General features: G+C 40.0%; 1 protein-coding gene across 2 annotated transcripts in view; it reads left to right on the top strand.

Moving 5' to 3' along the window:
• IPO7 (importin 7) overlaps nucleotides 1-21,807 on the top strand; it is a 39,667-nt gene extending 17,860 nt beyond the window's left edge. For both annotated transcript variants that reach the window (XM_083724746.1, XM_083724747.1), the window contains exons 10-25: nucleotides 853-952; nucleotides 1,532-1,608; nucleotides 2,888-3,004; nucleotides 4,787-4,876; nucleotides 5,723-5,888; nucleotides 6,926-7,086; nucleotides 7,881-8,009; nucleotides 11,416-11,482; nucleotides 11,577-11,702; nucleotides 11,856-11,953; nucleotides 14,836-14,931; nucleotides 15,433-15,653; nucleotides 15,920-16,125; nucleotides 16,784-16,990; nucleotides 18,767-18,883; nucleotides 19,746-21,807. In XM_083724746.1, coding sequence (XP_083580872.1) covers nucleotides 853-952; nucleotides 1,532-1,608; nucleotides 2,888-3,004; nucleotides 4,787-4,876; nucleotides 5,723-5,888; nucleotides 6,926-7,086; nucleotides 7,881-8,009; nucleotides 11,416-11,482; nucleotides 11,577-11,702; nucleotides 11,856-11,953; nucleotides 14,836-14,931; nucleotides 15,433-15,653; nucleotides 15,920-16,125; nucleotides 16,784-16,990; nucleotides 18,767-18,883; nucleotides 19,746-19,843 — 2,076 coding nt within the window. In that variant the 3' untranslated portion in view covers nucleotides 19,844-21,807. The remainder of the gene's footprint in view (nucleotides 1-852; nucleotides 953-1,531; nucleotides 1,609-2,887; nucleotides 3,005-4,786; nucleotides 4,877-5,722; nucleotides 5,889-6,925; nucleotides 7,087-7,880; nucleotides 8,010-11,415; nucleotides 11,483-11,576; nucleotides 11,703-11,855; nucleotides 11,954-14,835; nucleotides 14,932-15,432; nucleotides 15,654-15,919; nucleotides 16,126-16,783; nucleotides 16,991-18,766; nucleotides 18,884-19,745) is intronic.
• Nucleotides 21,808-22,725: the final 918 nt, after the last annotated feature.

Raw genomic sequence — 22,725 nt, 5'->3', positions numbered from 1 at the left:
GTGTATTTTGAACTTGAACTTGAGCTTGAACTGCTTGCTATGTTAAGCGGTTTTAAATTTGGTTGTATTGAAGATAATGCTCAGTAAATACCCATAGTTGCTTTGAAAGCCATCAATTAGAAGAAACTTGGTGAGCCAGAGAAATTAACTACAGGAATCTTTTGATTCTAGGTATCTTTGTGATTTTTTATTTATTTTTTGCATATTTGAGACAATTGTATATTTTTTCCACAGCAGTAAAACTTCAGAGTTCATTAGATTATTTTTATTTTCCCTTAATTTTTTTTTAAAGGTATTGGCATAGATATTTAATAAATAATGATATATTTCTCAGCGATTTCATACCATGGTGTCATATGAAGCCAAAATAAATCAAATTTACATAAAGTAAAAGTAACTATGTTGGCCATAGAAAACACTGAAAATCCATATTGGGGCAGTACTTTGAGTAGGCCAACCAAATTGTCACAAAATAAAGTGCAAGCTTTCAAGATATTGAGAACTCTTCATTGCACTAGATTACCATCTAAGGTGGTGAAGAATATATAACCAATGGTATTGCTGTGAGTCTGCATCTGGACAGTGTCTTAAAACAGTGTGGCAGACGATCAAATACGCATCCAAATGATGTTCTTTTAGGTATTATGCAATTATCAGGTTGCACAAAAACTGTTGGTAAGCACCGGCGTAATAACGGCTTATTCAAGTTTTCATTTGATGTATTTAAAATTCTGATATAACTTGTTCAGTTTATGTTGTAGACTGCCCTGAGAACCTTTTTTTTTTTTTTGATAGGGCAGCCTATAAATGCCGAACATGCTTCTAACAAATTATATTCCTTATTATTTGCAGGGAATTATCCAAGATGTTATTTTCCCACTGATGTGCTACACAGATGCTGACGAAGAGCTATGGCAGGAAGATCCATATGAATATATACGTATGAAGTTTGGTAAGTAGTTCAAAACTAAGTTTATTTTTCCAGCTAGGTAGTACTAATGAGGAGATGCTGCATATGTTAGGGACATTCAATCCCATCCCTCTAGCTGTTGTAAGAGAGCTTTGCACCACAACTTTTACTGTGGCATCCTGTACGAGGAACACAGAACATAACTGGACAGGTCTGTTCTGCTTGTCTTGTACAGGAAACCTTCACAATAAAGGAAATGCCTCTCTCCACCCCTTGCACAAACTAGTTTGTAACATTCAGAGGTTAATCCTAACGCAGAAAGTACTTTCTGGATATATTTTACAATACTTAGGTTTTGAAAACAAAATTAATATGTTTACTACTTCCAGTTACTACTTCCAACATGTTAGGCGTTTTACAGTATTGGGATCTTTATGTTATTGTTTGTGTTTTTAAAAACTCCTTGCATAAGTTGAAAGAGGAAATTGCTGCACTTAAATAACAAAACCTGGTGAGAGAGGACTAAAGTGGCTCTGTTGTCTGAATTCACTTCTTCTTTTGCACTAGTTCCTTTTATGCTTCAAAGACCAAACATTTAGACTTCTGTGTTTTGCTTAATAGATGTGTTTGAAGACTTCATTTCCCCCACAACTGCTGCACAAACATTGTTGTTTACAGCATGTGGCAAAAGGAAAGAGGTATGCTTTTTAAGGATTACCTGTAATCCAAGAACAGTAACTTTTTCTGGTATTTGTGTGGGCCCTCATATAGGTTTCAGGTCCAAATGTTTCCAATGATTAATACTTAGCCACTACAATTTACATGTTATTGTCATGTTTAAATTGAATTCTAACAAACAGTTTTAATGCTGCTGCTGTTGTTAGAATTTTGTTTGTTTGTTTAATGAATCATCACTGCTTGAGCAGAGCCCAGGGTGATGCACAACAAAGCTGACAACAAAATTAAATCACTGATGAAAACAAACGCACAACTAGTACAGTGGTACCTTGGGTTACATACGCTTCAGGTTACAGACTCTGCTAACCCAGAAATAGTACCTCGGGTTAAGAACTTTGCTTCAGGATGAGAACAGAAATCGGGCTCCGGCGGTGCAGCGGCAGCAGGAGGCCCCATTAGCTAAAGTGGTGCTTCAGGTTAAGAACAGTTTCATGTTAAGAACGGACCTCCGGAACAAATTAAGTACTTAACCCGAGGTACCACTTTATATTCATAAAGGAACAAGTATTTAAAACACAATGCTCACATAGCTGTTCAGGGCAAACATGACCATATCAGGTGGTGTGGGGGGGGTGTACACACACGCGCGCACACACAATATCTATATACTATATCTATATACTATATCTATTTATCAATCATCTACCTGTCCACACACACGGACAGGCCTGTTCAGGAGAAGCCACACAACTGCTTTCTTCTAGATGGAAGGCACTACACCATCCTATACTGCAGCATTAATCATTCTCTGGACCTACCCTGTCAATCCATCACAGCTAGTTTGCACATGCCAAGAAGGATTGAGAAGACAGGTGGTCCGCAAAACCCCTACAGATATCCTGTCTACATCAAGACACAGCAACTCAAACTGTATAAATATATTTATTTGATTATGCAGTGAACAAATAATAAATGGATCCCACAAGATGGTGCTCCCGAATCTCACCAAGATCTGTTTCAATTGTGATATCAAATTCAGAGTAATTAGAAATGATTTTGCCCTAAAAGTGATTAGGAAATTTGTTGGAGGAGAACAATGTTCTTAAATCTGGGCTGTACTTAACTGGCCATTTACCACCTCAAACAGCCATGTAGCATCTGAATACCTATAAGGTAACTGAGCAGTGTTCATTTATTAGAAAAATGAAAAGAAAGCCACAAATGACATCATAGACATAAGGATATTTTCTAATATTTTGAATAATAACTGAAATATCTCAAATTGTCTCTTTATACTAGGTTCTGCAAAAGACTATGGGCTTTTGTTATCAGATCCTCACAGAGCCAAATGCTGATCCTCGTAAAAAAGATGGTGCTTTGCATATGATTGGTTCTTTGGCTGAAATACTTCTGAAAGTAAGTGCACTCAAAACTTCTCTGCCTAATTTTTGCCATATGAAGAAGACACTTTAAAAATCTTGTAAAAGGTAAAGGTAAAGGTACCCCTGCCCGTACGGGCCAGTCTTGACAGACTCTGGGGTTGTGCGCCCATCTCACTCAAGAGGCCAGGGGCCAGCGCTGTCCAGAGACACTTCCGGGTCACGTGGCCAGCGTGACAAAGCTGCATCTGGCGAGCCAGAGCTGCACACGGAAACGCCGTTTACCTTCCCGCTGGTAAGCGGTCCCTATTTATCTACTTGCACCCGGAGGTGCTTTCGAACTGCTAGGTTGGCAGGCGCTGGGACCGAGCAGCGGGAGCGCACCCCGCCGCAGGGATTCGAACCACCGACCTTTCGATCGGCAAGTCCTAGGTGCTGAGGCTTTAACCCACAGCGCCACCTGCGTCCCGTAAAAATCTTGTAGCAACACATAAATCTTGTTAACTCAAGTAATTACAGTGGTATCTTCTCCCATGGCAACAACTATATTTACTAAAATCCTTTGTTAGCATATTTTCGAAGTGTGACATGATGACATGACTGGCACTAGTATCAATTTGTATTTTGCTATTGTTAGAGGAATGTTAATTCCTGGCCAAGTTTTGTGACTTATTTGTCACCTTTCGAAGATGGAGACCCAATATTTCCAGGCAGTGGTTAACAAAAAATCTATATTGCCTGGCTAAATTAGATCCAGTCCATTGGTTGGATGATCCATATTTCCTCAATACTGAACCCTCTGACAGGCACACACAACTTGTTCACATTTTCAGCTACTTCCCTTCTTCAAAGCTCAGTGTGAAGTGTAACATGACCCCACACCTTTTACTAGTTTTTCTATGTGTAGAAGATATGGAGTGTGTGTGTCTTTTGCAGTAGGCTTCATGACAGGTGGGAAACAGCAAGATGCTGTTGCGTGCTTATTCCAAATCCCAAAAGAAAATGAGAGAAAGTATTACTCCCCTTAAGAGGCTCTCTCTGTGTGTGCGCTTGTGCATGCCTGCAGAGAAGTAGGGAGGGCAGTCAGTGCCAGTCACAAATGATGCCTGACTGCTAAGCCAAGCCAAAATGTGAACCTTTAGCAGTGAGATCTCTGACCATCTGTGAAAGGTGGAATTGTGTTGCTGTAACTGACCAGGTGGGCAACCCTACCTTCCCAAACAAACATTTGCGATTTGGGTGTATTAGGCTATTTGAGAGAGGGTTAATCCTATCAGGACTGGGACAGGAGTGCAGTATATTGCCGGTCTTGAATTTGCACACTTTACATTAACTGCCAATGTAGGAGATGCTGTGGTGTAGATATCTTATCTACCTCTTGACCCAGATACTGGGTTTTCCTATTGGATTTCTAGAATCTTATGAATTGACAATAAACTTTAGCACTCATCTAATTTTTGACACTTTCAATAACAGGCTTTTGTTAAGTTGAAGCTGGAGAATAATTTTTCCATGATTGCATTTTGACACTCTGTAACTATGAATCATTTAAATGTTTGCGCCTGTCTGTCACAGGTTCTTCTCTTTGTTTTGATAGTCCAGTTTTTGGCAGCTGTTGCTGCTGTTAAATCTGGGAATTGGTAGTTTTGTCGTAAGTTCTTTTTTAAATTTAACTTCATCTTGACATACTCTTACTTTAAAATTACCTTAGCAGAAGGGTTAGCAATCTTAACAGGAATTATTTCCATTCACCCGCCCTTTCTTACAAGCTAGATTGATCTCTAATTGTCTTACATTCCGTTGTCTTGTATTCCAATAGAAAAAGATATACAAAGATCAGATGGAGTACATGCTGCAGAATCACGTGTTTCCTCTCTTCAGCAGTGAGCTAGGCTACATGAGAGCACGGGTAAGTGTAAAACCAGGTCCAGTCTCATCTGCTCTTTCCATTGGTAGCCTCTTGGTGAAGATGTCTAGTGAAGGGGAGGGCTAACATGGCATAGCTTCTTTCACAAAAGGGCTATGTGAAATCGTGAGGAGCATATGATTTCTAGCAAGTGGTTTTGGATGGTGTGTGGGTTGTGGCCAGGGCTTTTGCAGAAGGGGTGGTGTAATATCTTGTGGAAGTTGTTATCTGGGTTCCCAATTTTTTTTAAAGAGGCCACACTAACAGTGGCAATGATCTTGAAGATGCCATGTCTCAATATCCTGGAATTCATGATCACAGCTTTTCTCACAAGTTCCCTGTTAGTATAACTCCTCTGTGAGAGTGGGATAGGGGTGCTTTGGTTTGTAAATTTTAAGAGCAGTTTAGCAATGGTACAACCTGAAAGTGAGGCAGTCAGTTCTTCATGCAATTAAAGCCACCATGTGATAAGTTTCCTTTTTTAAGAGACCGTCATGCAGTTTGTCACTTGACTCCTGACTTCTCCCAATGAAAGGCTGTAGGCATTTGTGTGCGTAGCTTCAAATCTATGTCTAGTGGCATGGTCCATTTGCGTTCTGCTTATAGACCATGTTGCTCACATACAACCTGCGGCCAAAGAGCAACTTGAGATCATAGTACTGGTCTAGTGATGTCGAAAGACAAGCGTACCACTGATCAGCCTCCAAACTCTCATACATGTCTATCTAAAGGGGAAATAAACATTTCAGTGTGATTCTCACATTTCTGTCTTGCATTCGTGCTTTTCCCAACTGTTGTGTGGGATAGGTATGTCCATAATTACCTAAAATTGCATATCATCTTCTCCAGGCTTGCTGGGTGCTTCACTATTTCTGTGAAGTAAAGTTTAAAAGTGACCAGAATCTGCAGACAGCCCTTGAACTGACAAGAAGATGCCTAATTGATGACAGAGAGATGCCTGTGAAGGTGGAAGCTGCCATAGCACTGCAGGTTTTGATTAGTAATCAAGAGAGAGGTGCTTTTTCCTACCCTTTGACCTATCAAATAACCTTACAGTGTTGTGTAGGAGTGGCAACCTTTTTTATTTGGAGGGCTGGATTTCCTTGGGGCACCGTCCCAGGAGAGTGGGGTTGCGGCCAGTGGTGTGTGGGGCCACCCCACTATCTCCCCCTGCATTTCTGTGCTCTTTCTGCCTCCCCTTCTCCCTCTTCCCTGTGCAGCAATTAGTCTTAAGTAAAAAGCTCCCAATAGTGACAATGAAGGCCTTCCCCCCAAGCCTAAGTTTTCTGTGGTTGGGAGGGGATTTCTCAAGGAGGTTGCAGCTGAAGAGAAAAACATTAACCTCCACATGTGCTTCAATTCCCCCTGAAAACTTCTTCTCAACACTCCACAGCGAATAGGCTTCAAAAAAATACTTTCACTGGCAGCTTTTTTCCTAAATCTAACAGCTTCACTGGGATTGGGGGTTGCACACCAGATCGAACGGCAGGTGCACGATTCAGACTGAAGGAGCCTTTTGGATTCTCTCCTTGGAGGCTGAGGCATCTTAATGCTGGGGAAGTAATATTCCTAGAGTAACATCCATAATAAGGATAGGGTAGTGGGTAGCAGCGGCACATGGTCCAGGATTGGCAATCTGTTTTCCATATCAAGAAACTGAGCACAACTGAACCAGACCAGGGAGGGGGGAAAGTGTGGGGGAAGTGGTAGTGGTGTTTTGCAGATTACAATTTGTACATACATTTGAAAAGATGATTGAAAGCTACATTCATGCCAAGAAGCTGAGCATTACTTGAAATGGCCTTTATCAGAGTGTGGCTTTGTAAAAGAATGCCTAAAGTAGGGGTGGCCAACTTGGTGCCTTCCAGATGTTGTTGGGGCTACAGGTGACATAATTCCTGACCTTTGGCCCCATTGGCTGGAAACTGATGGGAGTGGTGGTTGAACAACAGCTGGAGGGCACCACATTGACTACCTCTTGTTTAAAGTACTTGCTGTTTTCCTGTAAATTATAGTAAAGTAATCTGTTCTCCTGCTTCTTCTTTTTTGCAGCTAAGGAATATATTACCCCATTCATTAGACCTGTAATGCAGGCTCTTCTTCATATTATTCGAGAGACTGAGAATGATGATCTTACCAATGTGATTCAGAAAATGATCTGTGAATATAGTGAAGAGGTTACTCCTATAGCAGTAGAAATGACCCAGCATTTGGTAAGTCACACTATTTTACCATGTGCATGGCCTGTATAGTATGCTGGCTACTGTTTAATATCCTGATGTTGTGCTAATGTAGACAGTCAATTACATATTCTAACCTGCTTAGTTTGCTGCCAAAGGTAGTGTGTTGGTGGTAGCAAAACATAGACAAGAAATAATATTTTTTATAAAAGCATAATAGAGAAGATTTAATTATACATATTTGGGATGCTCTGAATTTTTCAAAGAAAAATGACTTAGTTAATACCACAAAAATCCCAAATACTGTAGCGTTGTTGGGCTATTTTAAAGATTTGGGGTTGGAGCCAGGGTTACAAGAAGCAGAAGTCTGCTCTTGGGACTCTCTGCTGGCGGGCAGGAGGAGGTAATATTTGCCATTTTCTCCTTTCCCTGGAAAGCTGCTCCAGGGGGATAAAGCTTGGGAAGTGGTGCTGGGGCCTTTGGGTAGAAAGCAAAAATCTCCTACCCTCCTCCTTTATTTAGCAGTCCCCACCCCACCCCCTGCAACCGCTTAGCTTAGCTGTTTTTTATTAAAAAATAGTTTTTTGCATTTTTATCAGTATGCATCCCTGATTAATTGTATTTTTTAAAAAAGTTTTTTTAAAAAGGAAGCCCAAATTATACATCAGGGTTGAGTTCTTCCCCACCCCACCCTGATACAAAGTCATATTTGATAATGTTCTTTTGCAAACAGTCCTGAAAATGTTGTTTGTTACACTATGATTCTTTAGTCTGCTGTTGAGCTTCCTATTAACTCTTAACTGAGATTTTATTCTTTCTCTTTGTAGGCAATGACTTTTAACCAGGTGATTCAGACAGGGCCAGATGAAGAAGGCAGTGATGATAAAGCAGTAACAGCAATGGGCATCTTGAATACCATTGATACGCTCCTCAGTGTTGTTGAAGATCACAAAGAGGTAAGAAATTTATTTTGCTTGTATCCAGGAAAAGCTGCAAAATAGCCTTGTTTTAAGAGGGTTGGTAGGAAGCCAGCATCAGTATTTAAATTCTGTGAACCTATTTTTATTGGAAATACATTACTGTTTTGTTGTTAACCTTTGTTAAACAGTAAAAACAAACTCTAGTCCTGACTGAGTTTTACAAAACTGCTTTGCACTTTTATACAAATGATTTTTGAAGAAAGATAGAGGTCACAAGACAAGCACCTGCTATTCTAAGTACCTCAGCGCTTTGCATATTCCAGAGGGAATCAATACTTAGTAGAATTCATTTTTGTGAGAAACTATGTGTGGGCCTGCTGTGCTTTAAAAATAGACCCAAAGTTAAAAACCTGACCTGTATTTATGATATGAAACAAGTATATTTTCATACCTTTCTTAATATGATTCTGCTCCTAGCAATGGTGAAAGGCTGAAAGCTTTTAAGGCAGAGATGGGGAACTTCAACTCCCTGAACACTGGCCATGCTGGCTGGGGCTGATGAGAGTTGTAATCCAACATCAGGAGGGTCATAGGGTCTGATCCCTGCTGGGAACATTCACTTTGATGTCATCCATAGAACAGATAACAATACTTCACAGCCCTCTCTCTGGTTCATGGGATTTCATAGGAATACAAGAGAGCCTTGCTGGATCAAAACTGATCTGTATAGTCTAGTTGGCAGCCAAATGCCTTCAAGAAGCATAGAATCACAGCAAAAAGCAATTGTATGTCCCCAGTATCTGGTGTTCAGGGGTACCATGCTTCTGAAAATGAAGGTTCCGTTGAACTTCCTATTCTTTTAGATCGGAGTAGTCCAACTTTTCCTACCAAGTGGGCTGCAAGAGTACTTCAGCATGGAACCCATGGGACGCACGTTGCCCTGTTGGCCATGGGGGCAGGGAGAGAGGTCAAAATTTGACACACAAACCCAGTCCTCATGCTACCTTTCCAAAAGTGGCTAAGTGAGTCGCTGGGCTTTAGGAAGGAGGTGCAAGGCTCTGGCAGGGTCCTAGAGCCCTCCTACCTCCTTCCCAAAGCTGTGAAAGGACTAAGTCCTTTGGGAAGGAGGTGGGAGGACTCTAGGACCCCGTTAGAGCTCTCAGTCCTCCTTCCCAAAGCCCAGTGCCTTGCTTACCTGGCTTTAGGAAGGCAGTGTGAAGGCTGCGTGGGGTGTGTGTGCCATTGTTGCTGAGGGCCACCAAAAAGGCCTCAAGGGTCGCATACACCCCTTGGGCTATGTGTTGGACTGCCCTGTTTTAGCTAGTTACTGATCTGTAAGAGGACCCATCTTTGAATCCTATGACTGATAATTTTACTCAGAAAACTAGCTTGTTATATGTAAAAATAGCAAAGGGAGCTTTGTTAAGCTTGTTGGCTGTGCTTTAGTGCTAGTGGACAGTCTGTTTTTTTGTCTTGTTCCTTCTCCTTTGCATTTTATCTTAATGCTTTGTTACTGAAGCTTCCTCACAAACTATCCCTATAATTAATTAATTAATTAATTAATCCATCCATCCATCCATCCAGCTCCCTCCATCCCTATTGTAGCTAATTAGGATATGACTCTAGGTTCAGAAAGGGGTTCCTGGCTAGCTTGCAGCTCCAGAGTTATTCAGCCGTGCCGGATGACACAGCAGGTATGAACAAGACAGGAGTACAATTAAGAGCCGATTTAAAGACTGACTTTGCAGAATTTCTATCATGCTGTTCCAGCTCCAAAGAAAAGCTCCAGGCAGTTCATATCAACATAAAAACAAAGCTGTGAAAATAAACCAGAAAGCTAGATATATAAAAAGCAGTGGGTAAAACAATCAAATAGTAGAAAGCCAGAAATAATTAAAATGCTTGTAACAAATTAATTAAACAGCAAAGTATTCAGTTGTAAAGGAGGGAAACACATGAATCTCCCAGGCTCTCCATTTCATGGCACACAGCCATGTTGACTAGAATCCTTCCTTCCTTTTCCTATTGTGTTGTGACTTTTTAGATTGCAAGTCTGATCTTTGTAAGCTGCTCTGGGAACCTCTTTTGGCTGAAGAGCAGGTTCAAAATGTTTCAGATATATAAATAAACAATAGATAGGTGGTGACACTGCAATATCTAATTTCTCTGCCTGCCTTGTATTTGAGACCAGTGGCTTCAGAGTCGACATGTGTGCTTTAGGACATATGAACCTAGCAAGTGTGTTCAGTGAAATGGATGAGAACTTTGTTGAACAACCTTCTCTGTGACAGAGATAAGAAGGCAATATTCTTAACCCTTTAGTACTCAAACATCTATTAAAGACATAAATTTGATCAGAACGTCACTCTTTTTGTTCTGATGCTTATAAAACAGTCCTAGTATTAAACACTTCAAATAATGGAGTGACCACCTTTGTAAATGTGCTTTGCCTCTGATTGTGCTTTTTGAAACAGGCCACCCACCCAAGTATTTTGTGGTTGTGTGTTTTATTTAAAACTTACCCTTTTTTCGTTAAATAATTTTCATTAATTCTCAATTACAGAAATCCAGTATATGCTACATTGTATCAATACCAGATTACTCCGCACATTTCTCATTAACATTAAAAAATAACCAAAAAGAACACATTTTTACTCCTTCCCCCCCCCAAAAAAAATCCCCAGACTTCCTTCCACCCCCTCTTCTGGTTCTTTAAATAAACCAAATCATCTTACATTCCAGGTCCCTTTACCCAATTTCCCAACTACTAAACAATTAAACTTGTGATATACTGCACAGATATTTGAAACATTCAAACCGCTTTATACATTACACACCTGTGCTTACAGACTATTTCCCCTTTAAAAATTATCCTTATTGTTGCTTTTTGCAAGCGTTTAATCCATGTCTGCTGATGTCCCTATTTATATGCAACCGCTGGCCCCTAAATAAAAACCATTTCCCAGACTGTTACCCATTCTTTTTTCTTACTTTGGCATATTTAAATCTCCTCCGGAAGAGGCTTCCCATTAGAACAATTCCCAATTTCAGCCCTCCTTCCTTCCAAATTTCTCTCTGTCTCCAAGGTTGTGATTTCACTCAAATTTCTCTTAACTATTTCCTGTCTGTACTCATATTTAAGGCTCCTCAAGAAGCTGCTACCAATTAGGACCATTTCCAATATTTAAAACTTATCCTAATCTAAGTTCAGGGAAAGTTTCAGCTATTCTGTATCGATCCTATGGCTTACTAGCCAAGTTAGACAAAAGCAGCAAAGATAAGGTCCTATTAGAAACCTTGTCCACCCACCCTCATAATTTATAATCCCATCTAATTTATAGTTTTCCTGTACTCTACTTCTGAAGACCCAAATTCGTCCTCCAATACTTAACACAAGCAATTTATGACATTGACCATGTTTCCTTTAAACCATTCCTTTCAGATTACCCAGCAGTTGGAAGGTATCTGTTTGCAAGTAATAGGAACAGTGTTACAACAGCATGTTCTGGGTAAGAGGTCTCCCCACCCTTCAGCTATTACTTTGCATGTGGTGCACTGATTGGATCAAGCCAAGGTTCATGACATCTTTTTTTTCTGTTCCAGAATTCTATGAGGAAATCTTCTCCTTGGCTCACAGTCTGACTTGTCAGCAGGTCTCAGCACAGATGTGGCAGCTTTTGCCTCTGGTCTTTGAAGTATTCCAGCAGGACGGCTTTGACTACTTTACAGGTGAACTTCCTTGTTAGGTCTGTCTTCCTTCATTGAGCATAGGCAGGCCACTGCAGAACTGAATGATAAGGATACCTTTTTGTACCTTGCAGCTTTTCATATTGACCAAGAGAACACATAAATAACAACTGTTGAATAATATTTTTACTGCAGATATGATGCCACTGTTGCATAATTATGTAACTGTTGATACCGATACACTCCTGTCTGATACAAAATACCTAGAAATGATCTACAGTATGTGCAAAAAGGTAAGTAACTCACTAATCCTCCTATCATTGTAGCTAAACTTATACCATTGGAGTGCTTTGATCTGCAGAACTGGCACTGCTACAGGTGCCAAAAAATATTTATTCCACATTTGTGAGAAATCATTCATTTCATTTGGAGCTTCTTGCCCATTGACATAAGGCAAGTGCCTTTGCCTTTGAGAGCCAGCGTGGTGTAGTGTGGTAGACTCGTAATCTGGGGAACCGGGTTTGCGTCTCTGCTCCTCCACATGCAGCTGCTGGGTGACCTTGGGCCAGTCACACTTCTGTGAAGTCTCTCAGCCCCACTCACCTCACAGAGTGTTTGTTGTGGGGGAGGAAGGGAAAGGAGAATGTTAGCCGCTTTGAGACTCCTTAGGGTAGTGATAAGGCGGGATATCAAATCCAAACTACTACTACTACTACTACTACTACTACTACTACTACTACTACTCTTCTTCTTCTTCTTCTTCTTCTTCTTCTTCTTCTTCTTCTTCTTCTTCTGTGTTCTTTTCAGTGCTTGTTTAAATCATTGTTTAGAGAAACCTATCCAGGCACCTTTCTTTTGAAAGTTTTTTAATACCTGTCTTTCACTAGGGTGTGTTTGGAATTTTAATGTTTTGTTTACTTTTGTAAACCACTTAGATGTTTTATTACACATAAGCAGTAGATAAATTTTGCTGAATAAATAAATCCTGTAGATATCCCTTATGCAGTATAGATCTAGGAAAGAAAGACTTGTGCCTTTCCAGCAGCTAATCCAAATTCACATTCAAGAGACTGCAAGGTCCAGCAACTCTACACAGACCTAGATAAGCTAAATTATAGGGACCTCTGTAATTGCATATCCATTTTGCTTAAAAAATACATGGTGGATCCAACTATACAGAGAATCAGTAGACCAGGGGTGGGAAACCTGTGGCCTTCCAGATATTGTTGGACAACTCCCATCAGCTCCAGCCATCATAGCCAATGGTCAGATATGATGGGAGTAATAACTGAGCACCATATGAAGTGCCACACATTTCCTAATCCTGTATTAGTCCATAACCTCTTCTGAAAGCTCCCATGCGTGTAACCATGCAGTAACCAGTCATACAGTTGTATTACTCTTCCCCTGAAGTGGATTAAAATGGCTACAGTCATGTGTGTGCATAGTTTCTAATCTGTGCCTAGTAATACAGTCCAATTGTGTTTTGCATTTAGACTGTGTTGCTCACATACAGCATTGTGGCCAAAGAGCAACTTGAGATCATAGTACTGGTGCAGTGATGTCGAAAGACAAGCTTACCACTGACCAGCCTCCAAACTCTCAAACATGGAGATTGAATGTGGGCTGGACTCATACTAAGTGTAATTTAAACACATCTCTTTGTATTCAGGCTTCGGCTTACTACTGTGTGGTATTGTGGTTGGTTTTTTATCATAACCTTGCCTTCAAAGTCAGGTTATTAAAAAGTGGTGGATGATTTTAGTTGGATTAAACATGAACACACCAGTTTCCATTACAGCTGTTTTTGTACATGACCTCACAGTGATTTTGCAGCTGAGCTGAACTGGAAAATTATTCATGCTGTGGCTGACTACAGAAATCCCAGTGCCTTCTCAATTTCGCTCTGCTAAACAGATTATTAGAGCAGTTAGGTCTAATACCTGTGATTCCTTGCTAAGATGGGGCAGGTGTCTGTCCCCAACCTACTCCCAAGTTTCAGGGAACTTCAGTCGAGAAGAAAAATTGAAATGTATGCACTTATATGCATGCAAAGGAGGTTCCTTGAATTGTGCCCTACATACCTATATACACTTTTAAAACAGAGACTCCCAATTTTAATGCAACCATTAAAAATGAGCTCTTACGTATATACTGGCTTTCATTTAACTTGGTGATTGGTGCTGCAAGTTTTAGTGATACGTACTAATAATGTATTTTCACACTAAGGCATATTCCTACACATTAACATGCACACAGCTGCTTGCTTCTGTGTAGAAGAATCTCCAGAATGGGGCAACATTCCTAGGTGCTAGATGATTCAGTTTTTCCTTCCCCTTCCACAGTCAGGCACAAAATGCTATGTCTGTCTGAAATCTGGAAGAAGAATCTGTTTATACAAGCCTGTTTCTTCACCTGGATCACCAGTGCTTGATTAGGCTTGCATTTTGTGTAGCTTTGTGCTCATTTCAGTTGGCAGAATGTTTTCTATTTCCACTGAAATACACAGCAAATTATGTTGGTGAGAGGGACAGAAACGCTCACATGTCATTAAGTTTTGTGATATGATAATTACCGACAAATGTTTACCTAAGTTACAGTTGAATGTATAAAAACGGTCAGTCACATTCAGCCCCTTTACTGGCTAACCTAACCAGGAATTCAGTTTTGTGGATGTAAAGTAACATTCCCTAGGTGAAATCCAACACTGCTGTTCTACTTGTAGAACAGCTTTTGATCTTGCAGAGGCACCCACCATAACAGAGAAGAGGAAACAGTCTTTACCATTTTCCGCCTGCAGTCCCCCACCACCACCCTCCACAGTGGTCTGGAGGGCCCCCCAATCCTCTGGAACAGATTTTTTTGGAAGTTATAGAAGGCGGCAGCAGGAAGGAGAAATCAGTGAAAATCCCCTCCACTTACATTAGCAGATATCAGCACTGGATCAAAGCCATTCTGCAAATGGAACAGTAGTATTGGGATTTCAGCCAGTAACTTCTTTACGCAATTAATATTTTTTTCATATGGTTCTGATACACAGTGCAGCCTGCCTGTGCAGATGGGAGGTAGAATGACTGAGAGTTTCCTTAACAATTTTGTTCCTTTGAAAATATAAAGAATAAATGTTACTAAATATCCAGTACTGAAACTGATGGGGTATAATTGTATTTCTTAGGTCCTTACAGGTGTGGCAGGAGAAGATGCAGAATGTCATGCAGCAAAACTGTTAGAGGTGATCATTCTACAGTGTAAAGGTCGTGGCATTGATCAGGTAAGTGGAATGGACTTTTGACTGCCAAAAATATATGATAGCTGCAACTCTCTAGAGGAGACACAGTCACCTACCCTTTTCATGTTTAATCAAAAGTGATGTGCTGGGCTTTGGGAAGTAGGCCTGAGGTCTCTAACAGGGTTCTAGGGTCCCCCCACCTCTTTCCCAAAACCTAGTTTGTGCTTTCCCAGCTTTGAGGAGGAGGTGGGGGGCTCTTGGATCCTGCCAAAGCCTTGCATCCCCTTCCTAAAGCCCAGTGCCTCGCTTAGCCAGCTTTGGGAAGGTAGCACAAGGGCTGGGAGGTGTCAAATTTTGGGCTTGCTCCCCACCCCCGGTGTCAAGACAGTGTGCGGCCCATGAGTTCTTCATCAAAGTACTCTGGTGGCCCACTTAGTATGAAAAGTTGAGCTGCCCTGAGTTAAAAGTTGCATCTGGTTGGGATTATTAATGAATGTAAAAATCAGGTTATTACTCAATGTTGTCACTATAAATGTTTTGCAGTGTATACCTTTATTTGTGGAAGCTGCTTTAGAGCGGTTGACCAGAGAAGTTAAAACAAGCGAACTGCGAACGATGTGCCTCCAGGTTGCCATAGCTGCTCTGTATTACAATCCTCATCTACTTCTGAATACTTTGGAAAATCTACGCTTCCCTAATAATGTGGAGCCCGTTACAAATCACTTCATTACACAGTGGCTTAATGATGTGGACTGTTTCTTGGGGTAAGTTTGTGTCTTGCGGGTCACAGTTCTGATGCACGGTGCTCTGAAATTGTGTGCACTCAGTGCATGTCTCATCCACCTTTTCATATGGCTTCTGCAGGGCTACATCTATTGGGGATAAGTGAAAAGAAGCTTTATTGTACATTTAAGACCTATTTGCTCTTGCACTTCTCTAAATTAAGGGCTCCATTGGGTTGTATACTACTTGCCTTCTTTTTCCTAAAGCTGAAAAATAATGTAATATGAAATTTCCTCTTGCATTTCAGGCTTCATGACAGAAAAATGTGTGTCCTAGGCTTGTGTGCACTTATTGATCTGGAACAAATACCACAGGTTTTAAATCAGGTTTCGGGCCAAATCCTGCCAGCTTTCATCCTTTTATTTAATGGCTTGAAAAGAGCATATGCTTGCCATGCTGAGCATGAAAATGATAGTGATGATGATGATGAAGCAGAAGATGACGAGGAAGCAGGTAAAGCATTGACCCCTCTGGTAGCAGTTCACCAATATTTATCATGTTCTGGTGACAGCTTCTCAATGAACTTTCAATCCTGGTACGTCTGTCTTTCGATTTTCCTGTTCTTGCTTTTACCTCCTTGCTTTATTCATTCTCTTCCAAATAGGATTCAGATGTTTGTATCTTGGCCTGTCATTTCCTTCTTTTTCAACTAGTGTTTTGTTTCCTATGTTACACACTATATTTGCTATGGTCACTCATTTAGTGTTTCCTCTGCTTTATCCTTGTATTATGAACACTTTTAATATCAGACCAAGTAGCTTAGTTTTTCGTGCCAAGTATCTTTACTTTTCAGTTTGCTTTTTGAAAAGCAAACCTAATCAGACGTCACTGTTGCTTCATTGCTCTTCACTTTGTCCAATTTTTGTATTTTTTCTTTTATGTCTCTGTGTTGGGCTTTTATTTCTTATTTCAAGCTGTGTAGTTCAAAATGAGAAAGTTTTCATCTAAGGCATTGTAAATGCATCGAATTTTCCCAGATAAAAGCAAAACAGAATCCTAGAGCCTAGCCCTAGGTTAAAACTGTGGAATTGTTATGAAGTACAAATATTACATAAATTAATGGAGAAAAGTACACTGCTGTTTTTTATCCTTGAGCCATATCTTCTTACAGAGGAACTTGGGAGTGATGAAGATGATATTGATGAAGATGGACAGGAATATTTAGAGATTCTGGCAAAGCAGGCTGGAGAAGATGGCGATGATGAAGATTGGGAAGAAGATGATGCTGAAGAGACTGCTTTGGAGGGATATTCAACCATTATTGATGATGAAGATAATCCTGTTGATGAATATCAGATATTTAAAGCAATTTTTCAGAGTAAGTCCAACTACTGTTTATCTTGCATAGCAAACTGGTATTCTCTTTTTTTGCGTGGGAGGGGACTCCCATTGGAATTGGGAAATGGGGTAGCAATTAGGCGTGCAATTAGAGTTCAGGGAGGAATATGATTTAAAACTGCAGCTGAGGTATTCCACCACACGCCAAGCATGATATGGGTTAAGTTTGAAAGTGGGCATGTTTTTTTGGGTCTGTGAGTGAAGAAATCTTACTTTTCATGTTGTGGCACATCCTTGAATGTGTCTGTACCTCAGTGTGGTTCGGTTACCTCAGTGAAGCAACCTAAGGTTGTCGAGGATGGTTAACATTCTGCTTTTTTGTTATGTTGTACTCCTCATGGAGCCCATTTTGTGACTGGTGTCCCCAACATCCTCTCAAAATTCAAAATGTACCCACTAATCCGAAAAGGTTGGCAACCCCTGTCCTATATCCCTTCCCAATTATTGAGGTGTTTGCAGGAGTCACTGTTAGTGGTCTCTTATGACTCAGTTGCATGGCCAGTTTCCATCAGGAGCTGTGTGTTCAGTGTTGTGGGCCCAATCTATGGAACTCCCAATTAGCTGGGATCAGACATTCCGCTCTATGTTGAACTTGTGGTGCTTGGTGGAGACTTTCTTTTATTTTAGCAGGCATTTTAAGTGAGCTTTGTGATCATATGGCTCCTTTTAACTGATTTTATGATATATGCTATGCCCCTGTTGTACCCCACTTAGAAATTGTGGTATATAGATATTAAAACAATTGTATTAAAATAAATAAAAGGGTGAAACTAATATTTAAATTTGAATCAAAATGACTGCAAATATCTTAAACTTTTGTAACACCTAGATACATTTCTCATTATGTGTAGGAATTAAACTAATGTTTAAAAATTGTTCCTGACCATTAAAAGAGTTCCTGACCTTTAAAAGCATGTCATCGTGTTCCCTGTTACGTGCTCTAACTGAACTGAAGGTCTGGCTACAATGAGTCTTACATAATCTACTTTAGGCACTAAAAACCATAGACATCACACGTTGTAGAGTTGTAAGGGAATTTACCTTTTTGTTGCATTTTCAAGTCTCCATGGGCTTACATAATGGGTGGTATCAGTGAAATAATATAGATCCAAACTGGGTTTTGTATGTGTTACAAAAACTGTTGACCCTTTTTCTTAATTGGTATTTCAGTTAACTCCATTGCAATTTGTTTTAATAGTATACTTTTATCTGTATGTTGGGCTAATGCAATTATTGAGATTCCATCTGCTCCTTTCTTCCTCTCAGAATGTTAATTTGCCATGTAATTCTAATAACAATACAGTGGTACCTCTGTTTTTGAACTTAATCCGTTCCAGAGGTCTGTTCTTAAACCAAAACTGTTCTTAAACCGAGGCGCGCTTTCCCTAATGAGGCCTCCCGCCACCTGTGCCCTTCCACTGTTCGGATTCTGTTCTTAGACCGAGATAAAGTTCGCAAACCAGGACACTACTTCCGGTTTTGTGGAGTTCTTAAACCGAATAGTTCATAAACACAGCTACTCTTACACCGGGATACCACTGTACTTCCATTTTAGTGGAATGTGGAGTATTTTGGAAAGAACTAGGTCAGTAATTGGTACAGAGGGAAATATTTGGACTTGAGAGAAAGTATTACCAGAAGCCTGGGTAGTGGCGGAGTGAGAAGCTTTGCAGAGCAAAGAAATCATTACCTTGCTGAACTCTTAGCCTATCTTTAGTCTGTCTGTTAAATGTCTACATGTCTCTTTGTTCTGTAGCAATTCAGAATCGTAACCCTGTTTGGTACCAAGCATTGACACGTGGTCTTAATGAAGAACAAAGAAAACAGTTACAGGATGTAGCAACTTTAGCAGATCAGCGAAGAGCAGCCCATGGTATGCATATTTTCACTATGTTTGATATAATCCGTTACTATTAAGTGCTTGCTATAGTATTAGCATTTTATTAAGGGACCTAAAAGTTCTCTGTCTCAGCCTGTTCTAAGAAAAAAGAGCACCTGCTTGTAGGGGACAAGCTTTGCGTTGATCTTGCAGCTTATTGAAGTACCAATTCTTGAAACGGAAATTTCTGGGCTTGATGCCACCTAATTGACCACTGATTTTTCTTGGAAGCCACATATGCATGTGTATGTGTTTTCTAGCAATTCAGATGGAGAAAGGGCATGGCTGTGGACCTGCCTGTCTTCCAAGTGTTTTTTGTTTTTTTGTAAAAATGTTAGAATTCTCTTTCTTTTCCTTTTGGCAGCTGGTATATATTTCAAGTTTGCACGCCCTGTTTCTCTTTCTTGCCCCTGATACAAGTGGGTCTTTGCATAGGATTAACAAAGTCAACGTTCACCATTCAGATTTTGTAACACCTTGTACATTCAGAATTGTAGAGTTGGAAGGAACCCTGCTGAGGGTCATCTAGTCCAACCTCCTGTAATGCAGTAGTTAAAAAATAAAGCTTGGATTATGTATTTATTACTGCTTTTATAACTCTCCTTTCTTCCAAGGAACTCAAGGTGGCATGCACATTCCCCCCACCCCCCATTTTTGGGAATTTCAACTCTGATATTTCATGTCCTAGTATTCCGCTTGAAATTCACTTTGTCTCTGAAGATATTTGAAAATATAATTTTTTATTTAAAAAATGGAAGCTCTTCATTGCATGAATGTGCACATCAAGAGCTTGATACAGCTGTGACAAGACATAGATTGTGACTTTCAGATAATTATATTTTTCTCTCCCTTTCAGAATCCAAAATGATTGAAAAGCATGGTGGATACAAATTCAATGCTCCAGTTGTGCCAAGTTCATTCAATTTTGGTGGTCCAGCCCCAGGAATGAATTGAATTATCACTACTTTTCCTCCTACTGTGTGATTGTAGTGAAGAGCTTGTGTTCCTCCCAATAGTGGTTCCAGAACTGGTTCATGTTATCTACAGCTCACTCTAAATGAATTGGTAGATTGAACATTTAAAAAAGAAAAGCCAACCCAGGAAAGTGGGACTTGATCATGCAACCGAATACTGGAAAGGTTTTATGAAGATAGGAAGAACCTGACACTTGAGCTTCAAATGACACGCTGTGGAAATCAGAAATCAAGAGGTAATGTCATGAAGACAGCTTCCTTTCTATGAAGAAAAAAAGGCATTGGCTGCAGGACTGTCGGAAAGGTCTCATTTACAGTACACAAGCTAGAAGGCCAATTTAATTTTTACACCTGTGGGACTATGAGTATTTGCCCAATCTTTTCCCCTTACCCCTTCTCCTGCTGGGTATCTATTCTTTTAATGTACATAAAGGTAATTGGATAGCCTTACTTAACACTTCATCATTTCCATTTATCAAGATTGTTCATATGTAGAATATCGGACACTTATTGTAGCACTACATAACTGATTAAATCTGTAAATGATTTAGCATTTTCATATTGAAACAAGCCTGCTAGCCTATGTACAAAAATAGCAAAATGTTTGTTTATAAAAAAGGGATGTTCTGGGGAAAAATTTCAAGTTATTTAAAACTAGCAGTTTTGTACCTGGTGACTTTGTGGTGCAGTCACCACTGGTTGTGACTTGAATTTGGTTATGTACAAAAGGGGTTAGTGGTATTTCATTGCTGCTAAAAAAGAAAAAAAATGGCAACACCCTCTGTGTCCTTTGTTTTTTCTTAAAGCTGTCAATGTACAAGTGGAAATTTGGATACAGAAACCTTCATGTTTTAAAGTGCTGAGAGGGGAGTTCATTTTCTCAGCAGCATGTGAAATCTGACATGAAGATTTGCTCTTACAGGAGTGTATTTTGAAGTGTGGTGGTGAACATCTACATATGCAATCTATTAAAAAAAGTAATTTGGCTAACTTGGGTTGGATCTGATTGAAGTTTATTCCCATATTTGGGAATATTATTATTCTCATCCTTTTGCTCCTTTTCTAGGACCTGGGTAGAGGTTTTAACATCTCTATTCTGTCTCTTGTTTTCATACCCACCCCACCCTGGCCTTGTGATGTCCAAAAGCAGACATTCTTTCATTTGCCTGATCCAGCTATATCAGTGGCTTGGTTCATATTTTGCCTGAGCACATAACCCTTTCACGTAAGCTGTGATTAAAGCAGGGAGACTCTAACTGGGGTTTCTCTTTATATCTGAACTGAGAAATGGTGGTTACAGTTTCAGAATAAGCCAGGATCACGAACAGTGTTTGAGATTGGCTTGTTTGATGGATAACTATGGCTAATCAGAGACTTCCTGGTTTAGTTGTGGCTTGCACAAAGGGGCTGCATGCTTGGGCAAAAAGATTTGCTCATATTCTAGCTTATAAAGCTAAGGTATGATCATGTGAACATGGCCTTACAGTTACCAAGTCTCATTTTTGAAGCTACAATTTGTTCTCCCTTGCCTCCAGGTGGTATATTAGTTAGTATATTAACTAGAAAGGTAACAAAGTCCTCCCTACTGGGACCACTATTAAAATGATTCAGTGAAAAAGCCAACATCAAAATGATGTGTTTGGCCTGGCTTAGGGCCCATCTATAAAACACATATATAAAATCTTAAATGCTGAGGTTCTTGATCTTGCCTTGAGATCACTGGTGTCAAATATTTTAAGTAAAATGTTTTACCCCTCCTGGCTGTTTTTTTTATTCAATGTCATCTGCTGTTACAATTGATGCTGAACAAGCTACCTTAATTTAAGTGTAAACCTCCAGAACTTTAAAGGCAGGTTGAAAAATGATCTGATTTATATCTATAAAATGAAACTGAAATGAACATATATATTATGATATTCAAAAATGCAGTCTTCGGAAAAACAATTTGTGTGATGCGTGTTTGTTTTGTATGTATCTATTTTGGGGGGTGCTTGGAATGTAAGGGTTCCTAACAGAATACCTACCTCTCACTTGTCTCAAGCCAGACAAAGGGCTTTCCCTTTTCACTCATGGGTTCATTCTTGACTTTGGTCTTCAATGTGGATTTGATTAAGGCAGGCTTATGTAGCATCCAAATTGCTTGAGAGAGGACGATCTTCCATCTATCTTTTTATTCAGGTTCTGGTCAGACTAGCATAATAAAGTTGGATTCCTGAACCTGTCCTGTAGACATTTCATTGCCATTCCGTCTTTTGAGCTTTTTAAAATTTCATGTCCTGCGGATTTTCTTTCTTTCTTTTTTGTAGTGGGTACAACTTTGCAAATGCTTTGTTCTGATTTTGACATCTCTGGTAATGTTCTGGTATTTAGAGAACTGGGCCGCTTGGGTTGCTGTAGTAAGATTTTTCCTCCTTGGACTTAGCACCACAGCTCCTAACAGCAAACAGTTAGTTGCAGCACAAACTTGTTGAGTAGGGTTAATGTGGTTTGTTAATTGGACTGAATTCCCATCAGCCACAGCCAGCATGGCCAATGGACTCTGCCCCTATGGAAGCTGAATGCTACCCCATCGGCTACCCTAATATATTTATACAAATCCCATATAGTGTGTGGTAGCTTAGTTTACATTGCAAAGCTGAGTAACTTAGGGAGGCTTGCAATACTTTTAAAACTCAGGGTCATCCAATTAAGTTGAATGGTGGACCTGAAGATGGACAAAAGTTGGCACTACTTCACACAGCATGCAAGTAAAACTGCCATTTGTTACAGAAGATTGATGCCCAGCAACTTGGAGAGCTTTAAAAAGGAGATTAGACAACTCATGGGGAAGGTCTCAATGGCTACTAGCCACAATGTTTGTAT

Source organism: Podarcis gaigeae (genome assembly GCF_964106915.1).
Source record: "Podarcis gaigeae genome assembly, chromosome: 1".
In the NCBI taxonomy this organism is placed as follows: Eukaryota; Metazoa; Chordata; class Lepidosauria; order Squamata; family Lacertidae; genus Podarcis; species Podarcis gaigeae.
Note: the sequence above shows the minus strand (reverse complement) of the source record. Positions and strands in the feature narration are given on the sequence as shown.